Raw genomic sequence first — 24576 nt, forward strand, 5'->3', positions numbered from 1 at the left:
CACAATGACGTATCCTCGGCGCCGTCTCAAGTCGGACAAAAAGTCTAACCAGAATCCACTGTTTCAAGTCAGCGCCTGCAGCCGGCTGCAGCGCCGCATGAAGTCGAGTCATGTCGAACGCACCTATTAAAACTGTGGATGTCCCCCCCCGTCCCCAGTGCCATCTGCGCGCATGATTAGGCAGTCCTCCCTGACATTTCTGGTGTATAATGGAGTGAAATACAACATTGTGCACACTGCCAGTGAGCGAGTCTGACTGAGGCTAACGTCAAAACAGTGTTACGGGGATGCAGTCTCACTAAGATTGCCAGTTTAAACAAATCAGAAAAATAATCGGACCAGCTGGCTAAAAGCAGAATTTGCATATATCTGGAAAGCTGGTTTGCTCGACTTTTTAGATGTAAAATTGACTGTAAAACTGTAAAATTATGAACTTTGAGACATGACGTGAAGACATGGTTGCCGCTTGACTACGCAGTCTGTACCGGGTGACATTCTCACTCAAATTTCAAGACTTTAAATCAAAATTCTGATGCACAGATCAATGGGTATCGCTTTCTCTCCCAAAGGCTGTCCTCCTCAACCTTTTTGGTATTTTTAAATCTAACTATTTGTATTATCCGTGTGGTCCTTTTGCCATTTAAAATGCTATCCTTTCCCGGTTTTCTGCAACAACGTTGCGCGCGCATCCCGAATGTTTACAAACAAATAATTGGTCTATTGTTTTGAAAGGTCAATACCGCTTCGTGAGCACGGTATCGAGCGTAACATCACTAGTTAACAGTAGATGGCGGTATATGCACCTTGAACAGGATGCAACCCGCCGCCAACCAAATCAAAAGAAGAAGTGTGTGCTCAATCATTTCAGAACGACACCGTGATGTTAAAATGATAACATATCAAGTGTGGATTCACTTCGTTAAAATTAAGTTTATGTTTGTGTCATATTGAATGGTCGTTTGTTTTCAGCCAATCGTCTTACTTCCGAATAACTGGTAGTTCAGGTACAGTAGGTATCTTTGTTACGTTAGCTGAAAATGCTAGCTAGCTAGCTTGCTAGCTCTCTAGTTTATCATCCCATGCGTGCTGGATATGTTGCTCCAGCTAGATGTGTGAGGTATTGCCACATGGAAAAGTAAGGTTTGCTTGCTGCGATACTAGAGTGGGCTGCCAGGTTTATTCTGCGTTGTTTAATCACCCGACCCATGTGATGATTTTTGTTACAGAATGAAGCCCTATACACAGTGATCAAACTACCAGCTGATTGGCCGTAAAAGTTCTCCCACTATTGTACTTGCATGCAGACAGTGGGATAACAAAGGAGAATGACGTCCATCATCAAGTTAACGGCAGTGTCAGGGGTGCAGGAGGAGTCGGCCCTCTGTTACCTTCTGCAGGTGGACGAGTTCCGCTTCCTCTTGGACTGCGGTTGGGATGAGAGTTTCTCCATGGACATTATTGATGCAATGAAAAGGTATGCATCCACTTGTATTCATATTTATGTTTATTTGAACCCACAAGTCACTTCGGCCAGGTTTTGCATCCTCCGATGTTATGAAATATGTGTTTTCCTCTATTCTTCAGATATGTACACCAGGTTGATGCTGTGCTCCTCTCCCACCCAGACCCACTGCATCTTGGAGCCCTCCCCTATGCAGTGGGGAAGCTGGGGCTCAACTGTACCATATATGCAACTATTCCTGTCTACAAAATGGGTCAAATGTTCATGTATGACCTCTACCAGGTGTGGAAAATATAGAAGCTTGCAACACATGCATGTTTGCTCTCTGCAATTTTTAGCGATACAGTTATCATTAAATGTTTTTGTTTTGCAGTCTCGCAATAACAGTGAGGATTTCAGTCTATTTACCCTTGATGATGTGGATTCAGCATTTGACAAAATTCAGCAGTTGAAGTACTCACAGATTGTCAATCTGAAAGGTGGGTCAACAAAATTTAAGACAACCTTGCAATGGTAAGGTTGAAATATCTATATAATTGTAGCTATATCTCCCCCCCCCCCCCCCCCCCCCCCCCCCCCCCCCACACACACACACACACACACACACACATACCGACAGGTAAAGGCCATGGTCTATCCATCACCCCACTCCCTGCTGGTCATATGATTGGAGGCACCATTTGGAAGATTGTAAAGGATGGGGAGGAGGAGATTGTTTACGCTGTAGACTTCAACCACAAGAGAGAAATGTAAGTGTAGAAAGCATTTGTTTTAGGGGCTGAAATATTAAGAGTTCTAAAAAGCTGCTCAGTTATCTCATGTCTTTCTCTTGTTTTGCTTTTCTAAATGTATTTCAGCCACCTCAATGGATGTACATTGGAGACTGTAAGCCGTCCTTCTCTACTCATCACAGACTCTTTCAATGCCACATATGTGCAGCCACGTCGCAAGCAGAGAGACGAGCAGCTTCTCAGTAAGTTGGGAACATGGGAGGGAGCAATGGGAATATAACAACCGTCTCATTCTCTTTTTTTTAAAATTATCCTTCAGTTAGGGAAAACTTCCACCTGGATCTGTATAATACACTGACGGGAAGAAACAGTTTGTGTGGCGTGAGGTTTTGGTCCTGGTGGACCGCAGCCTTCTGCCGGAGGGGAGTGACTGAAACAGGGAGTGTCCAGGGTGGGAGGAGTCGGCCACAATCTCCTTCGCTCGCCTCAGGGTCCTCGAGGTGTGCAGGTCCTCGAGGGAAGGCAGATTGCAGCCAATCACCTTCTCCGCAGAGTTGATGATACGCTGCAGCTTGCTCTTGTCCTTGGCAGTGGCAGCAGCGTACCAGATGGAGATGGAGGAGGTGAGGATGGACTCAATGATGGCTGTGTAGAAGTGCACCATCATCGACTTTGGCAGGTTGAATTTCTTCAGCTGCCGCAGGAAGTACATCCTCTGTTGTGCTTTCTTGGTGAGGGAGCTGATGTTCAGTTCCCACTTGAGGTCCTGGGAGAGGATAGTGCCCAGGAAGCAGAAGGACTCCACAGTGTTGACTGGGGAGTCACACAGGGTGATGGGGGTGAGTGGGGCTGTGTTCTTCCTGAAGTCCACAACCATCTCCACTGTCTTGAGAGCATTGAGCTCTAGGTTGTTCTGGCTGCACCAGGTCACCAGGTTGTCCGCTTCCCACCTATAATCAGACCTATAATCTCCACCAGAGATGAGCCCAATGAGGGTGGTGTCGTCCGCAAACTTCAGGAGACGGATGGCTGGAGGTGCAGCTGTTGGTGTACAGGGAGAAGAGCAGAGGAGAAAGGACTCCCCTGGGGAGATCCAGTGCTGATGGACCGGGAATCAGAGACTTGTGTTCCCAGCTTAACGCACTGCTTCCTGTCAGACAGGAAGTCTGTGATCCACCTGCAGGTGGAGTCAGGCACGTTCAGCTGGGAGAGCTTGTCCTGAAGCAGAGCGGGGATGATGGTATTAAAGGCAGAGCTGAAGTCCACAAACAGGATCCTGGCATAGGATAAAGGGGAGTCCAGGTGCTGTAGGGTGAAATGGAGGGCCATATTAACTGCATCGTCCACAGACCTGTTGGCTCTGTAGGCAAACTGCAGGGGGTCCAGTAGAGGGTCTGGGATGGATTTTAGGTGTGCCAGCACCAGGCACTCAAAAGACTTCATTAGCACAGAGGTCAGGGCGACAGGTCTGTTGTCATTATGTCCAGTTGGCCTGGGCTTTTTGGGCACAGGGATGATGGTGGAGGACTTGAGACAGGCTGGCACATGGCATGTCTCCAGGGAGGTGTTGAAGATGTAGGTAAACATCGGAGACAGCTTGTCAGCGCAGTTCTTGAGGGTGGCTGGAGAGACAGTCTGGCCCAGCTGCTTTGCGGGGGTTCTGTCTCTTGAACAGTTTGTTCACTTCTCTCTCCTGAATGGAGAGGGTCGTCACTGTAGATGGGGGGAGGCCTCACGGGTGGAAAGGGGTTGTTCAGGACTGTCCAATTGTCTTTCAAATCTACTGTAGAACTCATTCAGGTCGTTGGCCAGGCGGAAGTCGTTAGTGGAGTGGGGGGCTCTGGGCTTGAAGTTGGTGATCTGCCTGAGGCCTCTCCAGACAGAAGCAGAGTCGCTAGCAGAGAATTGATCTTCTAGTCTCTGCGAGTACAGTCGTTTAGCCTCTCTCACCGCCTTGCTAAACCTGTTCTTCGACTCATTGAATCTGTCCCTTTCCCCACTCCTAAACGCGGCCTCTTTGTCCAGTCTCAGCCTTCTGAGTTTAGCTGTAAACCAGGGTTTGTCATTGTTGTAGCTCACCCTGGTGCGTGTTGGTATACAGCAGTCCTCACAGAAGCTGATGTATGATGTCACAGCCTACGTGAGCTCATCCAGATTATTGGTAGCAGTCATGAACATGTCCCTGTCAGTACAGTCCAAGCACGCCCGCAGTTCCTCCATAGCCTCACTGGTCCACTGTTTTGATGTCCTCACAGCAGGCTTACAGCGCTTAAGCTTCTGCCTGTATGCAGGAATCAGGTGGACCATGGCGTGGTCTGAGTGACCCAGTGCTGCTCGGGGAACCGCATGGTATGCTTTACTGATAGTAGAGTAGCAGTGATCGAAAGTGTTCTCTTCTCTGGTAGGGCATTTGATGAATTGTCTGTATTTGGGGAGTTCTTGAGTGAGATTGCCTTTGTTAAAGTCGCCTAGCACAATAACCAAGAAATCTGGATTTTCATGCTCCACGCACAATATCTGGTTGGCGGGTACAAAGTCGCACCAAAGCACCGGCCCGTTAACCTCTCCTGCGATTCTTCGCTGGTAGGACAAAGCCGAGGGTGGCTTTGACTATAATTTCCACAAAATCTGCCACTGGAAGCAGAAAAGTGGGAAATAAATCCACAGGAGTTGTAGTCCTGATGTTAAGAAGTACTTCTCTTGTTAGAGAACCCCGGAAATCTTGGCAGAACACTGAATTAACAGACAAGACAAAACAGAGCACACCTAGCTACCGCAGCTGCCATTGTCGGCGCCATAGATCATTTTAATGATAAAACTGCAATTTAATGCAGTATTTACCAAAATGAAAAATTCAACTTCTCACCTGAACCGCTGATGCTGATTCATCACCAACCTGCTCTACATCTGCATCATCAGGGTGCTGTTTTTCCTGCACAGTAATTCATCAATTTAATACAGACGCTAACCATGCTTAGTTGACTGACTGCTGACATTGGTCGAGATTACAGGGATAGGCATATTACTATCCAAGGGATCATATAGGCCTTCTTATTACCAGTTAATATCACTTTTGAGTTGCTAGCCTGCTGGTACTAGGCTAAACTAGCACGGTCCCATTATGTGGGTAGGTTAGCTTTATCCTTCTGGCTTCAACAAGACAAGCTGCTGCTAAAGGCCGATTTATACTTCTGGGTCTCCGTTAACGGACAGACGCACGCACGGAGTCGGACGGATTGGTTGAATTTATACTACTCCTACGGCTCTGCGTGCTGAAAGCAATTCACCGCCAGAATAGTAGATGGCTCTGTCGGAGCAAATTTACAAATGAACCGTTTCATCAATAAAATAAGCACATTTTCAGCAACTACACTGCCCATTTCTCGTTACATTTTAATTCAGATGCTGATTTACATGTACTGTTTAGCTGAAATATGAATTGTAAAAACTTACAACAATGGCGGTGAAAGGATTCTGTTCTCTTGTTGGTCACGGCAACCCCGCCCCTACCCCTGACGCAAGCGGTTCTTAATACGGACCAATCACAGCCAAGGGGTATCCGTAAAATGACAGATGGATAGTCAGGAAAATCAGGAGGTGCACGCAGAGCTCTGCGAGGGGCTCGGAGAGGACACGCAGAGGGCGTTTCTTGACGGAGAGGGCGTTCCCTGTGTGCGTGTGCGTAAAAACGCAGAAGTATAAATCAACCTAAACACACTGGTCGAAAGATTGCAGACGCTATGGATATATTTAATACAACAAAAGTTACATGCTCCACTACACTAACAACTTTCAAAACATGTTTCCATTGTAGAATGGGTGTCGATGTAAGGCCAGCAGGTTTGCACTGTGTGTAGTTTTCCTATTAGCCAACTAACAACGACCTTCTTGCTAGCTACTTACTCTCTGGGTGGTGAAAAAAACTCTGATATATGTCTTCTTTTTGGGTGACATTTTCCTATCTATAAAACACACAAGGGTCAAAAATATCAATGCTGAGACCAAACGAAATACTTATATGAGGCTTTATCATTTCCTGGCGTACTGACAGCTCTCTTTCTGCAAGTCACGATTCATGAAGTTTTTCTGACTCTGCCTGCGACTTCAGCCAATTATATGACATGGTCTGGTCTCGCAAGCGCATTGGTTAACTTGAAAATTTATTTTTCACTTTTCTGGGAAACAAATAAAGTAAAGATAATAATACGAATGAGTTTTGCAAATATATGTGCAAAATATTATTTTTCTAAAATTAACAAAATATTGATGGGGACAATTATATATTTCCCAAACTTTGGTTGTGACTAGTCCCTATGGACCCTACGCAAACCTACGCTCTTCGCCTGTAAAGGTAACGTTTCTGATTTTCGTTGCCAGTCAAAGCTTGAGCAGAGCGCCAGGGTCGTTGTTTTGTTAAAAGCTTGCGTCTAGAGTGACATTGAAAAGTGGGCTTTGCCGCATTTCACCGATCAACTGAACATTTATTGGTTTTATAAAGTAATTGTATAAAAAAAAAAAGATTTTATTTTGTGCGCGGCCTGGAAAATCTAGTGCGCGGGTCCTTCAACTGGTCTGCGCAGGCGCGCAGCTTACAGGGAACATTGGTTACAAGTTACTAGTTATTTCTGAACATTGCCTCACTTTTAAATCTCATTAAGTTGGCAGCAGTTGAAAGGCACCTCTCGCATGGACATAGAGTGCATTTTATTGTAATATTTTTGTCCTTTCGAGCAACAAAGTTAAAATAATGAGAATATCGCCACTGGCTGAACCCTCCTGTCTCCGTCTCATCCATTTTCGCGCTTCCTTCCTTCTAAGCCAATCTAGAATCATGTGATACTGGGTTGTCAATAGGTGCGTTTGACGTCAGCCCATGTCGAACGCGCCTAATGTCAAATTGGCATTTCATCTTTCACTCGGCCTAAAAAAAGTGTGGAAAAAGATAACCTATTGTGTGCTGTAGATAAGATCATGTCAGATCTAGAATGCGTGTCGGATTTTTGCTTAATGTGTGTAAAAGTTGTATTTTGTCTGCACATTTGCCATGACATTATACGAACTACAACAGTGATTTAAGAGAACTACAGCTCTGAATGAATCTGTCTGACACGCCCCCGAGCATGGTGCACTGTGGGAAGGCCGGCGGTGCTGAGCGGTAAAAAAGTCTGCAGTGTGAACGCACCGTTACAATCGCTGCTGATGGACGGCCAAACATTTTGTACAACCTGATTTCTGATACCGTGGCGGCAGAAATGTAGCCATAGAGGAAATACTGCACTATATAGTATCATTCCAGGTTAAGAATACCAATGGAGGCTGCGTTGGAAATCGTAAATCAAACTTTTATCAGCATTTTGAGTGGACATGTGTATGCATTTGTACAGGTGTATTCGTGCACGTCGGGCTGGCCCTCGCAGCGGAACGACAGTTTAGTGGCAACTCTGTCCATTCGCGCACCTCACAGTTGCGTATTGATCAGACAAGAAGACACTCTTACCAACTCGATTACTATGGTTCAAAACCAGTGCCGGTTGTAGCACATTGTGCGCCGAGGGCGAGTTTATCACTTGCCCCCCCCCCGCCCCCTCCGGGAGGAAGAAATCGTGTGCCGCCCCATACCCCATCGGCCGCCCCCCAACAGCCCACGGAACGAGCACCGCTACTACCTGGCGGCAACAAACGAAGGAAAATGCTGCACGGCACTGTCTCAGCAAGCAGGGGTGTCTGCAGCTGCCTAAAGGGGGCGCTAATATGCCAATTCCCCACAAACTGAAATGATAGATAAGAGAAAACCGCGCAGACATTTCTTTTTTTTTTTAAATGCTCGTGCGCCTCCACGTGACATAAAAAAGACCGGTCTGCCCGTGCCTAAAACCGCCCCTGATCAAAACAGAACGAGGGTTCGGCTGTAGCCTACTTGAAATCAGACGCCGCCAGATTGCTCCTCAGACTTTACAGGAGCTCACTGATGCCCTTCAACAGATCTGGGAGGACATCCCACAAGACACCATCCATCGTCTCATTAGGAACATGCATGTTGCCAAGCATGCATACAACCACGTGGGGGCTACACATGATATTGAGAAGCATTTTGATTTGTAGAAATTGAATTTTGGCAAAATGGACTAGCCTGCCACATCATTTTTTTCACTTTGATTTTTTGGGTGTCTGTATTAAGTCCTCCCTTGGCTGAAAACGTTTATTTCTATCAAAGATGTGGCATCCTTTCGTTCCTAAGACATTCAACTGTCAATGGCCGGGTTTCCCAGATTCGTTAAGAAGTTCTTAACGCTAAGATCTTCTGAAGAACATTTTAAGAGCGTTCTAGAGTGCCCCTTAGAACGTTTTTAAGACGCTCTTAGCGTTAAGAGCTTCTTAACGAATCTGGGAAACCCGGCCAATATCAGTATAGATAACCATAACTTTTTTTTCACATCAATAATTTTTTTGGAGCACTGTAGTTTTTTCAAATCATACAGTTTTGTGTAAAAGGATAATGGGCACATTTTCTCCCTCAGCCAATGTGATGGAGACCCTTCGTGGCGACGGAAATGTGCTTATCGCTGTGGATACGGCAGGGCGCGTGTTGGAGCTGGCTCAACTGTTGGACCAGATATGGAGAACAAAGGATGCAGGACTGGGTGTATACTCTTTAGCCCTGCTCAATAACGTCAGCTACAATGTGGTGGAGTTCTCCAAGTCACAGGTCTCCGCCATCATTTTCCAATACAGAATTTACATACAGCCCAAATTGTCCTTCATTCAACAAATCATCATTATCCAAACATAACTACACTTTCATTAAACTTACAGCTGGTCAAATGATCTTGTACATAAAATGTATTTAATGCTTAATTTGGTTTATTCCACATTCATTGTTGGGCATAAACCAATCATAACAATTGTAATGGTTATGTCTCACTGCAGGTAGAGTGGATGAGTGACAAGCTCATGAGGTGCTTTGAAGACAAAAGGAATAACCCCTTCCAGTTCCGCCACCTGTCCCTGTGCCACAGTCTAGCAGACCTTGCTCGTGTCCCCAGCCCAAAGGTAGTGTTATGCAGCCAGCCTGACCTGGAGTCTGGCTTCTCCCGAGAGCTCTTCATCCAGTGGTGCCAGGATGTCAAAAACTCTGTCATTCTGACTTTCCGCACCACACCTGGAACTCTCGCTCGATATCTCATCGACAACCCCGGGGAGAAGATGCTGGACCTGGAGGTGAGGCCTGGGGCAGAGCTGCCAAAAGGGTTGTCTCTCTCCAGCGTTGGTTCAGGGTTCATCTTTTTCTTTGCAGAAAGTGTCTCCTAAGCAAATCCTGTGTGTCTATTTTAACCCATGTAAACAGCTTTATGCCATTGAAACAGTCACATGATTCATCTTTTTTTTGTCCTGGTGTCAGATTAGGAAACGAGTGAAATTGGAAGGCAAGGAGCTGGAAGAATACTTAGAGAAGGATAAAATTAAGAAAGAAGCTGCCAAAAAACTGGAACAAGCTAAAGAGTGAGTCACAGTTTTGGTCCGAGCATGTTTGCAATGTTACCCATTGCATACGCTTACAAGTGGTAGCAAAATTGTATTATCTCGAACATTTTCATGTTTGTGTGTTGGTGCAGGGTAGATGTTGATTCTAGTGATGAGAGTGACATGGAGGATGACCTTGAACAGCCTGCCGTGTTGAAGACCAAACACCATGACCTAATGATGAAGGGAGAGGGGGGGCGCAAGGGCAGCTTCTTCAAACAAGCAAAGAAGTCCTACCCTATGTTTCCTACACACGAGGAAAGGATCAAATGGGATGAGTATGGAGAAATTATCAGGTACTATGGTTTACATGTACTTTGGGCTTTTTCACCATTCAAACAGTCAGATTTTCCCTGAGAGAGATATATGGTTTTAAAGGACCAAAACAAAATACATAAACTTAAATAATTCTATAAATTGTACTTAGCCCCTACACCCTGGCCTGGACAGCCATGCACCTTCTCCCAGCCACTGAACATTTCCACTACATATTTTATTACTGTACGTACATATCACTTCCCTTTTTATATATATAATATATATGTAGTTTACTGCTTTCTCAGCACTTCTGGTTGATGCTAAACTGCTTTTCGTTGTCTTAGTACTTGTATATAATGACATAATACAATGCGTACATAAATGAACAATTATATAATTTAATGCTTAACTGACACCATAAATAAATAAATTACAAGTTAAACAATACATTAAATATATAAATGTTCAATGTATGTGTATTTATTTACATATTTGTACATTTATTTATTCATTCGTAATATTTATTTATTTACTTATTCACGCATTTATTTATTTATACTCTTAATTTATCCATAGTGTAACTTGCTGCAGCAAAACAAATCTGTCAATTTCATCAAGTCAGGGGGGAGGTTAAAGCCTTATATATTTGTTTTTGGCCTTTAAAAGCCTCCATAGGTTTGTGATGCCACACAAATATGCATGGTACACTAAGGCTGCACGATGATGGCCAAAATGATCATCACGATTATATTGATCAATATTGAGATCACGATTAATTATCACGATTATTTGTTGATTTTAACCTAATCAAATTTGATTGTCACAATGCATTGTACCTGCAGAATGGATGTGAATAAAACTAAATATACAATCTATAAAACACTAACAATCTCCGTCCACACTAGCGTTTTCAAATCGTTTTCCAAATGTTTGCCGTCCACACTAACACACGGGTACATGACAATCGTTGTCATGGTTACGCCACTCCTGCCCCTCCCTCCCACCACGGTGCCTTGTTTAGATACTCCTCTGGCAATACTATTTGATCTTTTAAAATTGTCCCACCAGCTAGCTGTTCAGCCAGGTCTCACCCAGAATTTTTTTCTATGTTTCGTTTAAACCGTCTTCTCTGCCTTGTCCCCCTATCGTTCAGGCACACCGAGTAGCCTACAACACTCGCCTTCTGCGTAGGAGTAACGCGTATCTATTAAGTGATAATACCTGAATTACACTAACTAAACTGGTAAATACATTATCGAGATGGAGCAGCATATTTCTTTCACCTTCCATGTTCATCTTGACGTTATAGCTATAGACCAATTATCACCCTACGTCACACAACTGTCAAGCACGCTCAACTGCGCATGTGGGTTGCAAAAGACGAACTTCTCCCCGTTCTATTACTCTTGGAGTGTCGTTCAGGTCATCATATATCTCTGGCCACTGGATTGCAGGGCTTGATATTAACTTTTTGAGGCTCTTGGCCTTTGGACAAATACATTTACGTTCACTTGTCTATGCACTAAAGTCACTTGACCCCGATACCCTTAAATAGTCTGTCCAAGTGATCGGGCAAAACTAGCCTGGCTAACGGAGGTCGCTTTCTCAGGCAAATGACGAATGAAACAGACATCTTAAAGAAATCAAAGATTCTGGCTATCTTCACCAGACTCGTATCTACATTAGGCAGTCCTCCCTGACGTTTCTGGTGTAGAATGGAGTGAAATACAACATTGTGCACACTGCCAGTGAGCGAGTCTGACTGAGGCTAACGTCAAAACAGTGTAACTGGGATGTGGTCTAACTCAGATTGCCAGTTTAAACAAATCAGAAAAATAATCGGACCAGCTGACTAAAAGCAGAATTCCCATATTTCTTGAAAGCTGCCCTGCTCGACTTTTTAAATGTAGAATTGACTGTTAAAGTGTAAAATTATGAACTTTGTGACATGACGTGAAGACATGGTTGCTGCTCGACTATGCGGTCTGTACCGGGCGACATTCTCACTCAAATTTCAAGACTTTCGTGACCCAAATCAAAATTCTGATGCGACAGATCATTGGGTAATCGCCTTCTCTCCTATAGGCATGTCCTCCTCGACGCTTTTGGTCTTTTTAAATCTAACTATTTGTATTATCCGTGTGGTCCTTTTGCCATTTAAAATGCTATCCTTTCCCGGTTTTCTGCAGCCACATTGCACGCGCATCCCGATTGTTTACAAACAAATAATTGGTCTATAGAGCAAAAGCTACCCCCAATGCCATGGCAACTGAACGTCATCGTATCTGAAAAGCTCCGTGGACCCCGTCCACACAAGCCTACTATGCGAACCCGGCGTTTTCAAATGTCTCCGGCTAGGGGAGCGTATTCGAAAAGCTCCGTTTTCAGTGTCCAAATACGCTGTATAAGGCCGAATGCTTCTGCGTCTTCGTTTACGGAGACATATGTATGCGTTTTTTTTTTTTTTTTTTACTCGGGCTAGTGTGGACGGGGCCTAAGCTGCGTAGTGCAGGGAACATCTCGTGATCAGACATTAGGTGTATTCGACTCCATGCAGCGCCGCAGCCGGCTGCAGCCTACAGATTGGAGAAAGAGTTTATCACAGCCCAATACATAAAATGACAATTTTTTTGACTTTACAGAGCCGTTTATAACTCCTCCCCGACTGCTAGCGGCAACTTTCACTGGTCATTTCATGCAGCCGCAGCCGATGTCGAACGCACCTATTGGTTTACGAAGAGATAGATTGGCTTGACGCATTTTAAATATCGCTCGATCACGTGAATTTGATCATGGGAAGCCGAAATCGTGATCGTGATTTAAAATTCGATTAATTGTGCAGCCCTATGGTACACTGAGTTAATTCAGCAAGGTTTCAAACATGTCTTGTAGGTCACAATCATCCTAGGCAGAAAGGTGGCTTGAACAAGTCTTGATCAAAAAATACTTAGCTCTGTCTTCATATACACGCGGGGGAGGGGCGGGGTTATGTAGCCAAATGACATAGGCTATATGATCATTTTTTTTATTGAACCGTAACAAAATTACAAAGTGCAAATGAAAAACAAATCTTTTTTTATTTTTTGCATTTAGTCCAGTGCTTATGTGGCTTTCAGTGGTTGTTTAATGTGTCTTGTTCATATATTAAAGCAATAATGATAACAAATAACACATTTTAAATAATTAAATAATACATTTTGTATATGGCCACATATTAAAGTTAGAAAATAAAGACACTTCAGTCCTCATATACTGAAGCAATAATGATAACAAAGGCGGCAAGGTGCTCACAGTGTTGCCAGATAGGAAAGTATCAAACCAAAGGCTCAAAATGATCGTATTTAGAGGATAATTATTGTGCATCTGGCAACATTGAGAAGGCGGTTGACCAATGACAGTTCTCTCTACAGTCAGAGCTCGCACAAGAAGGTGGAACGTAAGGGAGATACCCTTTCCAAAACTTGTAAGGGCGTAATAACTAGTCTCTGAAAGACACAGAGAAACACAAATATCTGACGAGGCAAAATCCCAGATGATTTTGGAATCCCCGCCGGACGCATTTTATAGGTCTCGAAAAGAGGACATGTCTGGGCAAAAGAGGACGTCTGGTCACCCTAGTTAACCTCCAAGAATAACCTGATCAGATCAGTAAAAATGGTTTACTGGCTCCAAAACTGAAGTATTTTTGTAGTTATAATAATTGTTAAATAAAATACATAAACTACCAACTTGATCAAAATGACTGTACCTCACACTACTATCACTCCATGTGTTTTATTAGGCCAGAGGAGTTTCTTGTGCCCGAGCTACAAGCCACAGAGGAGGAGAAAACCAAGCTGGAATCGGGGATGGCCAATGGGGATGAGCCTATGGACCAGGACCTCTCAGTCGTACCAACTAAATGCACCTCCACCACAGAGACTATAGAGATCAAGTACGTAGCCACACTTAATGAATGGTTAGGTTGTATATTTTGTTGCATATTTGAGTTGTAAGATTGTAATGCAGTCTAGTCTAAGTACTCTGTGTCACTGTCCTTCTGTAGAGCAAGAGTGACATACATTGACTACGAGGGACGGTCTGATGGAGACTCAATCAAGAAGATCATCAATCAGATGAAGCCACGGCAGCTGGTGATTGTCCGTGGCCCTCCTGAAGCAAGTCTGGACCTGTCTGAGTCTTGCAAGGCCTTCAGCGGCAAGGATATCAAGGTCTACACACCTAAACTGCAGGAGACAGTGGACGCCACCAGCGAGACGCACATCTACCAGGTCAGACCTGCAGAAGCCATGCTTTTCACTTTTCTATACTAATAGACTATACATTGCTTATTTCAATAAGATGTCAAACCAGAAGCTATTTTGTATACAATACACTTTCCTACAATGTAGGGGTGTCACAATACCAAATATTCAGTAGTCGGTGCCAATACCAGTAAAATAACACGATTCTCGATGCCGATTTCGATACCACGGTAAAAATGTTTTTCTAAGATCCCATGTACTTGAACTTGAAACATGAACTTCTTTATTAAAATACTTGAAAATATCAAAATGTCATAACAAGACATAAACACATGTGCAATATAGCATACAACAACATAACAAAGTGCAATTAATGCTCATAGTGCAACAACTAGTGTCCCCAGACACATTCCAGACATCTTTTCAAAAGGTACTCTGCAAAAACAGCAACAGTGCAAAACAAACAGTGGATATAGCAGTGCAGCCATTCAGCCAACAAGATGAACATGTTTTTTTTCTTCTTCACTGCATTGCACGCCTTTTTTTGGCTAGTTCAAGGTTTTTAGAGAGGAAAACTAACATGTCAACATGGTCTTGGATAAATCGATTTCATATTCAAAATTAATGAATCTAGATGAATCACAATTAATTAGGCTAATTGTAACTATATTAAACTAGGATATTCAGTGAATTTAGCTAGTTTTGACCTGATACTCTCAAGATGCTCTCTTTCTCTCTCTCCCCTTATAACCGAGGTGTGCTAACGTTGAAACTACAGCATAAGCTACGTACATAACTTAAGCCATTGTAACAAATGTGCCCACCATCCCAAACATCATGTAACGTGTATTTCAGTATGACAGATTAAAAAAACTGAAAACGTTTATTCTTTGGATGTTGTTAATATGAATCAGAACTCACATCAGTTCCGGAAGAGGCGCAGCACCGATGCTGCTAACACCGGCATCGTTGCTAACACTGGCATTCTTGCCTACAGTGCCCCACAAAATGGGCATTGTCTGTGTTTTTTCATTTTAAAACTGGAAGGTTTCGGTAGTATTGGTTCTCGTGACATTCCTACTACAACGATGACATTAAGTGCCTTGAAAAGGTTGAGGCCCTAAACGTGAGACTTCTATAAACATTAAATACTCTAACGGGGCTTATCGTGTTGTTTATTCCTCTCCAGGTGCGGTTGAAAGACTCGCTGGTGAGCTCTCTACAGTTCTGCCGGGCCAAGGATACAGAGCTGGCGTGGATTGATGGCGTTCTAGACATGCGAGTGGTCAAGGTAGACACAGGTGTGCTACCTGAGGAGGGCACCGTTGAGGAGGCAGAGGATGGCGAGCTGGCTATGGATGTGGCCCCCGATCCTGGCATGGCTGACCAAAGTGCTGTGGTGGCTGCCCAACAACGGGCCATCAAGACCCTGTTCGGGGAGGACGAGAGAGAATCTTCAGAGGAGAGTGATGTCATCCCCACTCTGGAGCCCTTACCCCCCCAAGAGGTAAGGGGGAAGTGAAAGGACGGAGGGAATAATTGTCCTTATTGAACATGGAGAGAGGTAGTTGACCCCCAAGTTAGTGACAGGCATAAGTTGCTCTCAGGACAGGTCAGATAGATAGGATAAATAGAGATGTGAGTTGACCCACTAGAGACAGACAGACCCCTTTGTGCTGATTAGAGAATAGCATCATAGAAAATGTAAAGGACAGGGTGAATAAGTAGCCAATGGTTTACTGGACATACGAAGTGAAAGATGCATTGTACAAGGGAAAGATATGTTGAGGAGTCCACAGACGTCAGATAATCTGTTGATCAGCTAATCTTGATTGAAGCATGCTCTGTTTTGATTCTGACTGGTCTTACCTAACCTCCAGATTCCAGGGCATCAGTCGGTGTTCATCAACGAGCCGCGCCTGTCAGACTTCAAGCAGGTCTTGCTGAGAGAAGGCATTCAGGCTGAGTTTGTAGGTGGTGTTCTGGTGTGCAACAACATGGTGGCCGTCCGCAGGGTGAGTGTCTGTCCTTCGCCCTGGCACAGTCAGTCAACCCCACTCCCTCTGTAATGAAGGCCACTACCAGACCCTGTATGAGGTTGAAGGAGCAGTTGGAAATGCTTTGACATTTCTGGCTGGATGGGATGTTTGTTTGGATGACATTGGCAGAAATAGAATGCCAATTCCATACGGCATGTGCAAACAAACATTCCATTCAGCCTTGTCCATGTGTAGAGATACTAGGATGGCTTTTTAAGTCTGTTGATGTGGGTCTTCCAAATGTGCCACAAAGCAAGGACTCTGTTGAAATGACGTGTATATGTTGTTAGAGCACATGCTGTTTGGTAAGCTTTGTATTCAGTTTTAATTTGAGGTTGACACTGATTTGCACTTTTGTAAATGTCTTCACATACTGTCCTTCTGTTGGAGAAACTGCAAGTGTGTTCTTAGTACCGTATTTTTCCGGAGTATAAGTCGCATCAGTCAACAAATGTGTCATGAAGAGGAAAAAAAACATACAAGTCGCACTGGACTATAATCGCATTTATTTAGAAATGTATTTCACAAAATCCAAGACCAAGAACAGACATTTAATCTGGAAAGGCAGTTATTCACAAAAGCACACAGAACACAGGCTGAATTGCTGTCCGGTATGTTAACGTTACACATTAACAGTTATTCAGCTACACAATAGCATAAAGAACATACCTGGGAGGCTGAATAGGCCAAATTAACATAACAAGCAAGTTACCGGTTAAAGGCCGAAATATGCTTCTGCGTCTCCGTTTACGGATGGGCGGGCGCACGGATACGCACGGATACGGACGGATAGACTGTGTTTATGGTTCTCCGTAGGCTGTGGGTGCTGAAAACAATTCACCGCCAGAAGAGTAAGTGGCGCAACGTTTTTTTGTTTAGACGTCGTTGAGTGTTTATTTACCTAGGTTACCGAGAAGTCGGAGCAAATTTGCAAATTAGCCATTTCATCAATAAAATACTCACATTTTCAGCAACTACACTGCCCATTTCTCATCACATTTTAATTCAGATGATCATTTACGTGTACCGTTTAGCTGAAATATGAATTGTAAAAACGTTACAAGCAATGGCGGTCAAAGGATTCTGTTCGTCCTGCTATCACGGCAACCCTGCCCCTGACGTAAGCGGTACTTAATACTGACCAATCACAGCCAAGGGGTCTCCGTAGCTCTCCGTAGCTACGACGGATAGTTAGAAAATTCAGAAGGTGCACGTCAAGCTCTCCGAGGGCTGACGGAGAGCTCGTAGAGGGCGTTCCACGGAGACGAGGGCGTTCCCATGTGTCCGTTTTTCGAAATACGCAGAAGCATATATCGCCCTTAACTAATTCACCAAGCTCCCGATCTCTTTCCACATCACTGAATCCGTTGAACTCGTTGGTTCATGTCAGTCAGTATGAATTAACATTTAAAAACATGTTAAAATATATATATTTTGATATATGTCGCACCTGACTATAAGTCGCAGGACCAGCCAAACGATGAAAAAAAAAGTGTGACTTATAGTCTGGAAAATATTGTAAGTGTTGCTTTCATGTGAACCCAGGTGACCCTTTATGTATTCCTGCATCCTACAGACGGAAGCAGGACGCATTGGCCTGGAAGGCTGCCTGTGCGATGACTACTATAAGATTCGGGAGCTTCTGTATCAGCAGTATGCTGTGGTTTAGGTGGACAGCAGACACCACTGGTAGAGAGACAGAGCAGCATCGGCTGCCGTTATTCTACAGAGACATTCCGTTTGGAGGATTTTACCCAGAGGACCACAGTGTACTACTCGAGCTACCTGAAGCCCCTCAGGCATCTCCAGCTGTTTCCACATCCAACCACACTGTGGATCCAGCTTGTTTTTTTCAATTTACCATGTATTTTCATAGTGAGTTTACCTGCCTGAAGTGAGAGACAGGTGCTGTCCCTGAATCACCTCATAGTGTGAGAATGCCTCAAAGCCCAGCTATGCTCCTGTTCAGGCTGGCCAAAACTGACATAACCAGATGACTGTTTATCACTGTTCCTCTGTTCCTTTTGTCATTAAAATGTTCCAAATCATCATTGTCATTTTAATAATTATGTAGCCAGTGAATTGAATCATCCTCACAGAAGTACTGTTCTGGGATGAGAGTTTAGTGTGTACTGTACTGTTCTCCGAAACACCTTGGTGTGTTCCTGGGTTTGCTGCCTTTGTGTGTTAGCACCAGTTGGAGACATGTTTCAGCTGCCCACTTAAGTCCAACTGACACCCTTAATTCAGGGGAATTATTGTGGCAGCGTTTTTGCCCAGTTTGTGAAAACAAATGACAATAATTAAAATTTGGTTTAGTTGTCTTCTCATAACACTAAAATCCAAATGTATTATTAGTGCAATGACTATGTCCAAACTTTGTTGAATGGGCATGTAAGATATAGTAAGGTGGTTCTGCGGTAGATGAGGTTCCGGCTTTTTCTGCTTGTTAATGTCCACTGCAGCAGTGTTGTCATATTGTCTCGGTCTATTCCATTCACAGTGTTATCTGTATCCTTGGGGTGGGCCCACTTGGCCAGCGGATTGTCTGTGGATTGTCTCTGCCATGGCTAGACCCAAAATAAAGTGCCCTCCACACACACAACCATGCGCATTAAGTTATGTAGTCTCCTCCCTGACCGGTAAGATCGTGGCAGGCACAAACTAGTGGGGCCGTGGGTAAACAACTCGCACATGAGGGAGGTGTGGGCATAATGCACATGGATGAAGGGGTTCGGCATGAGTACGGATGACTGGCTGACTCACAGGCAAGCCAGTTTTATAGTTGCATAACATACAGTTTTGCACTTTAGAAACATTAAAATTTAAATGCCCTTTTTAATCCATGGCGCAAACAACAAAACTTTAATGTCTGAAATACTCCAATGAAGCTTTCTTTTTTTCTTCTGGGTGAACTTCAGTAACCCCTTCTCTGACAGGCTGAGAGAGAGAAGAGTGGCTCTTCACTGGCAGAGCGTGTGCCAGCCCTGCCCAGTCACCGCTTTTCATTTTGATAATTGACTGAGAACGCCAGAAATGTCCATCAGCTAATCCTCTTAGCTTTCATAATGCTGACTCTTGTCACAGAAGCCCCTGTTTTAATGTAACAAGCAGCTAAGCCTGTCTATGCGACTGATTTGCCCCAGGTCTTACTCTTCCCTCTAGAGGAAGGTGAGAGACCTGCACATAGCATCTCCCCACTACCAGTTCCAAACAATTATCAAATTATTAGTTGCGCTTACGCGTTATTGGAGGTTTTCAGACTTCCAACTCTGCAACCACTAAACTTATTGAACAAAATTGAGCCTTAGAGGTAGGTATTGGACATTTAATCCTCACAGAATGCCTTGTTGGCTCTATAAGCAAACTACTCTAGCAACATAATGTAGAGGAGTGGTTTTCTAGGAACTTAATTCTTTAAATTATATTTCACCAAACCAACCTAGAATTCACAGTTTTGCTTTTGTTGATTGAGCCTTGGAGCGTAGGACTTTGTGTGGGAACACCCCTATACTGCGGGTAGGAGAACATAAGGGATCAGCCTGCCTGTGCATGTGTCTTTCCCTCCATCTCTTTGTCTCTTGTTCTCTCTCTACAATACTGTCTCTAACACAAAACTCACAAAATCTTTCTCTCACTTCCATTTTCTATCTGTTCCCCTCTTTATCCCGTCAGTGGACCTGGGTAATCCCCTAGTGCCAGCATCTTTCTCAGCAGGGGACATACCCACCCACTCACAAGTCTCACGTAGGAGGGCGCTGGGTTGGACGGCTGGGTGTGCATACCCGCTCTGAATAACACCATTACTGAGTATCAGCTCTTGTGCAACCTGCTCTTCACACTGGCCTACAATACGGCCATACCCACAAACTCAAATCCACAAAGACACTTGCTGGATATTCACTGCCAATAGTACAGTTGCTGTCATGTTTACTTTGTAATCAATCAATGTTTTGGTATGTGCATTAATGGATAGATGCTTGGCTGGCAGTGTGACTAAATATCTACCCCAGATCGAGAGATCTTGTTTAACTTCAAGTAACTTGAGGACAGCCAAGCAGCATTTTTGTGCAGCGCAGAACCAATCACAGCCATTAATCCCTTATTATCTGAGTTCTACCTGGATTTGGCAGCAGTAGCCCCATAGCAAATAGCTTTCAGATCATTTGGCTGTCAGATAATTACCACTGCAGTCAGAAGAATGGGAGCTGTCTGTCCTGCTGCTTCTTCTATTTGGCACAGTAAAAACGATAGTTATCTGACATGGCTATGTACAGTACCTTGAGAGCTGCCATAAACCCACTGATTCAATTGCATGTGAATATGTTTTCTCAAATAGTTTTATTATGATAAAATGACGGTATTTAAGAAATTCTACAGTAAAATTACCAGAAAATGGAATACATTTAGTAGATTTACTAGAAAATAACAGATGAAATAAACCTAACTTGGCCACTACTTACACATACACAGCCTCTGTGGTGAGAACAACATCAAATTACTTGTCTTGCAACTCTAATGCACTGTAGAGACCCCCTACAAATGGCTGTACTTCAGTGGCACTGTGATCTTATTTGTCTTAAATGAATCCTGCCTTTGCAACTGTAATGTTATTTTACCAGTATAAATGGGCTACACTGCTTTCTGGAATAACCTTTGTGGTTTGTATTATTCTCTGTTGTGCATTGCAACAAGGTTACTTTTCCTCGCCTGCCCTTCTTTTATGCTCAGCAGACAGAAGAAGAAGTTATTCATGTGATGCTCTTTACAAATACAACAACTCTGTCTCAGTTATACCTTCTCTCCCTTAGTCCTCTTTATTCTAGGACCAGAGGGAGTGCCATAGCATGCTAATTGTACAGAAGTGGGGCCCCCGACCCATGCTCTTGCACCAATCACTTCATTCAACTTCTAAAGCTTATATTTTGAGGACTGTAAAATACTGAATGGTTAAAACATTCCTACCTTTAAGGAATTTTAGTTTTGAAAGTACAAAATAACTTTTTAGTTTTGAGGTCTAGCTACTGCTATGCACAGGTGATGTATATTGTAATAATGATTGTGATATTTATTGTGTGGTTTGGTATTGAAGATTATTTCAGTCAGAATGGATGATGGTTGGCTTAAGAATGCATACATTAAGCCCTCTGCTGCTACTCTGTGCGCTGTTTACTCTTCACACCCTAGCAAGCATAAAAACAAACCTGTGTTACTGCCACAGAATGCTAAACATTGATAATAAATATTGTATTTCTTTATTTCTACAGCTGACAGAGGAGGTTTTGGAGGAGTCAATTCAGCAGGTCCCTGGAGACATTTCTGCTTGTGCATGTTGCTGTACCGTGCGTTTTTTGTACGTGTTAACCTATCCGCTGAAATGAAGGGACACAAAACTGGAGACAACCTTTCCTCCCTCTCCACCAGTCTCCTTCACTCGCTCCAAACAATTAACAAAATATTAGTTACAATGCCATCAGCGCATTATTGCAAGGTGTCAGACTTCCCCTGTCAGCTTTTCATTTGACCTAGCCCTCCTTCCAACCAGACTGAAACGTGTGCTACTTCTGACAGGCTAGCTTTGTTGCTGGTATAGACCTAACCACTGTTATGTATGAGATATTCCATCTCAGCCTACCCAGCTACTGAACATTACCAAAAGAAAACACAGCACAATATTGTAACCTCCCCACCTCTGCTACTTGCAAATTAATTTTTGTTAGAGAAAACTTGTGTCAGACAATGACTGCAAGATGCACAAATAAATGTGAATTGTGAATAATGCACATGAATCATCACAATAATAGATGTGAAACTAACATATGTTGCTAGATTGAACACACCAATTGTTTAGTATGTCACAGTCCATTGTTAAAATCCTTGACACTTGTCATTGCTGTGCAAGGACATGACACATGCTTGACATTTAGTCCCCGCAAGCACATTTAACTGTTTGTGTATTTTGAAATCGCTCAGTATTATACCAGTATGCCCAATGAGGTTGCTTCTTTTTTGCTCTTACATCAGGGCCATGACCACAACAGTACACACACACACACACAACATTATCTCTACAGCACATCATGTCAGGGGCAATGTACTGGGCCCTGCTGAAGGCAGCAGAGGTAGTATCTGTGTGTGTGTCTGTTGGAGCTGACCAGGGAGGGAGAGTGTAGTGCAGTGGATAAAACCCTGTAAGCAGGCCCTGGCACTGGTCCCCGATTGCCTGCCTGCTGTGTGGACTCCGGCCTGGAGGGATTAATGACTTGGCATGTGCGTGGGTCACACATGTTGATGTGTATGTGAGTCTGTTTGTGTGTAGGCTCGAAACCCAAGCAGAGGGATGAAGACTAGACCTGCGCCTGATTAAAAATCTCACTAATGACAAATACTTCCTCCACCCTTATAAGCACATTTAGGCCCTGAGAAAACATCAGTGTTGTGTTATCCTCTTGCAGACCACAGAGGCCTTATGTGGTTGATTTGAACTCCATAGAACAAGACTGTAACTTGGGTACATAATGCGCATGTCTATGGTCTCAGTGTTCTGACACTTACCCCTATGACCTCCTTCCTGTTTTTGCTAAGTGGGCAGCAGTGAGTGATGGTGGATGACAAAACAGTTTGGACCCAGACAACTTGCCCTGTAGATTGGTGCATGGCTGCAGCAGGCAGTACCCCTGCCTGTCATCTTGGCAATAAAGGTGACCTGCGAGCCCAGAACAATCTAACATCAGCTCTGTAGCCTCTAAAGTTTACACATTCTAACCCTTATGAAAGAGGTATATGTGTTTACACGTGTTACATAGGTGGCACTCAAGTGTATAATTTTTTATTAGTAAAATGTCATCAAAATGTAATTTAAAGGGGCAAGCTATTAAAAGTTGAACAATGGGAATTTATTTTTTTTATTGTGGTAGCCGTCCATATACAACTGGTTAATAAGTGTTGCCTCTGCACACAGCAGTGGAGATCTGTGAGTCAATTTTAAGGCCCCAGGTTGTAAAATTAAGGAACTAGGATTCTCACTGACACAATAATGCACTATGCAGTACTACTATTAGTACATGCGTTCTAGCACAGAGTTTTATGCACACATACATGCCACACACAAACAATACCTAGCACCCTCCCTGAAACATTAAATGTCACACACATCATTGTTCTGTATATATTATACAGTATGTATGTTCATATGACAATTAGGGAACTTCATTTTGATTGGTCTCTCTCATATATATATAAATAGATATACATATAGAGTCCAAAGGTCACTTCCACAAGGTGACAACAGTTCACAGAAAATGATGGATATCTGGTGACAAGCAAGGCTTCTGTCACATGTAACATTACCACACACGCCTAATCAAGTTGAATTGGTGAAACTATCTTTTTGCATCTTTTGACTGTTAAAATAATGTTAGGCTTAAATAAATAGTTTAATTTTGACTGTTAAAATAATGTTAGGCTTAAATAAATAGTTCAATAAATTTACCAGGAATTATAGACAGTGTAACTGAGTTGAATTGTCTTTATTTATAAATAATATACTTATATATAACACTATGACTGAAAGAGAAAAAAAACATGTAAGCTTTTAATTCACCATTAATGACAGCTATTTTGATATTAGATGTTTGGTTTTCTCAGTGCAACCATACAGAACATGTGTAATGCGTATCCCACTGTGGAGTCATGGAGAAGGCAATTTGTTCAGAACCTTAGGGTTATCAGAGAAGCTTTTCAAGGCTGGTTATGGTTTTGTAAAACCAATATTCAACCTCGCAGATATCTATCTTTAGCCTATAGGATTTATACTATTGATGATATGGTTCTTGTTACTTTGATGTGTTTTAATGTGTCTACATGTTCTGTGCTGCACAACAAATTGCCTCTCAGAAGACATTAAAGTGTTCTACTACTACAACTGCATGGTTATTACATTGGATTTTCTCGGAATCCAATGAAATATGACATTACGTTTCAGATACGGCATAATCATATTTTTCTACCTTATGGCTGCTTGTGGAGGGCCTTATCTTTAAGACGTATCCCTCCTCATAAGTCTACGTTTGGTCTCAAAGGTAACCAGCCAACAATCGATTATCGATGATATGTAGCCTACATGTCTGGAGTTCAAGGTGGACCTCCAGTTATAGTTGTAACAAGATGAAACAGAATGACCTATTGCAGCAACTATCACGTGCCTGCGCATTACACCCTCGGAAAGTTGCGGTTATCATGTGGGCGATACGTAAATTAGACTATAGCTTAAGCTACCAGGACGACACTTTGCAGTAACTGATGACTTGATTATTATTATT

At 43.2% G+C, this 24576-nt stretch overlaps 1 protein-coding gene across 5 annotated transcripts; it reads left to right on the plus strand.

Annotated features, from left to right (window-relative positions):
- Positions 1–819: 819 nt before the first annotated feature.
- On the plus strand, positions 820–23817 carry cpsf2 (cleavage and polyadenylation specific factor 2). Of its 5 annotated transcripts, none has more exons than XM_047049695.1 (15): positions 820–1004; positions 1305–1474; positions 1585–1744; positions 1836–1941; positions 2082–2211; positions 2320–2435; positions 8712–8899; positions 9121–9411; positions 9593–9693; positions 9807–10010; positions 13754–13906; positions 14018–14243; positions 15406–15723; positions 16097–16231; positions 21523–23817. In XM_047049695.1, exons 2-15 carry the CDS (start codon positions 1326–1328, stop codon positions 21634–21636), a joined length of 2391 nt encoding a protein of 796 aa, XP_046905651.1. In that variant the 5' UTR covers positions 820–1004; positions 1305–1325; the 3' UTR covers positions 21637–23817. The 5 variants fall into 5 exon arrangements, with proteins under 5 accessions (XP_046905651.1, XP_046905650.1, XP_046905654.1 ...); XM_047049694.1 differs by having other exon boundaries at positions 1227–1474; positions 21523–23816; XM_047049698.1 differs by lacking the exon at positions 21523–23817 and adding an exon at positions 17801–21500 and having other exon boundaries at positions 1227–1474.
- Positions 23818–24576: the final 759 nt, after the last annotated feature.

This window comes from Hypomesus transpacificus, chromosome 26, assembly GCF_021917145.1.
Source record: "Hypomesus transpacificus isolate Combined female chromosome 26, fHypTra1, whole genome shotgun sequence".
NCBI classification, from domain to species: Eukaryota; Metazoa; Chordata; class Actinopteri; order Osmeriformes; family Osmeridae; genus Hypomesus; species Hypomesus transpacificus.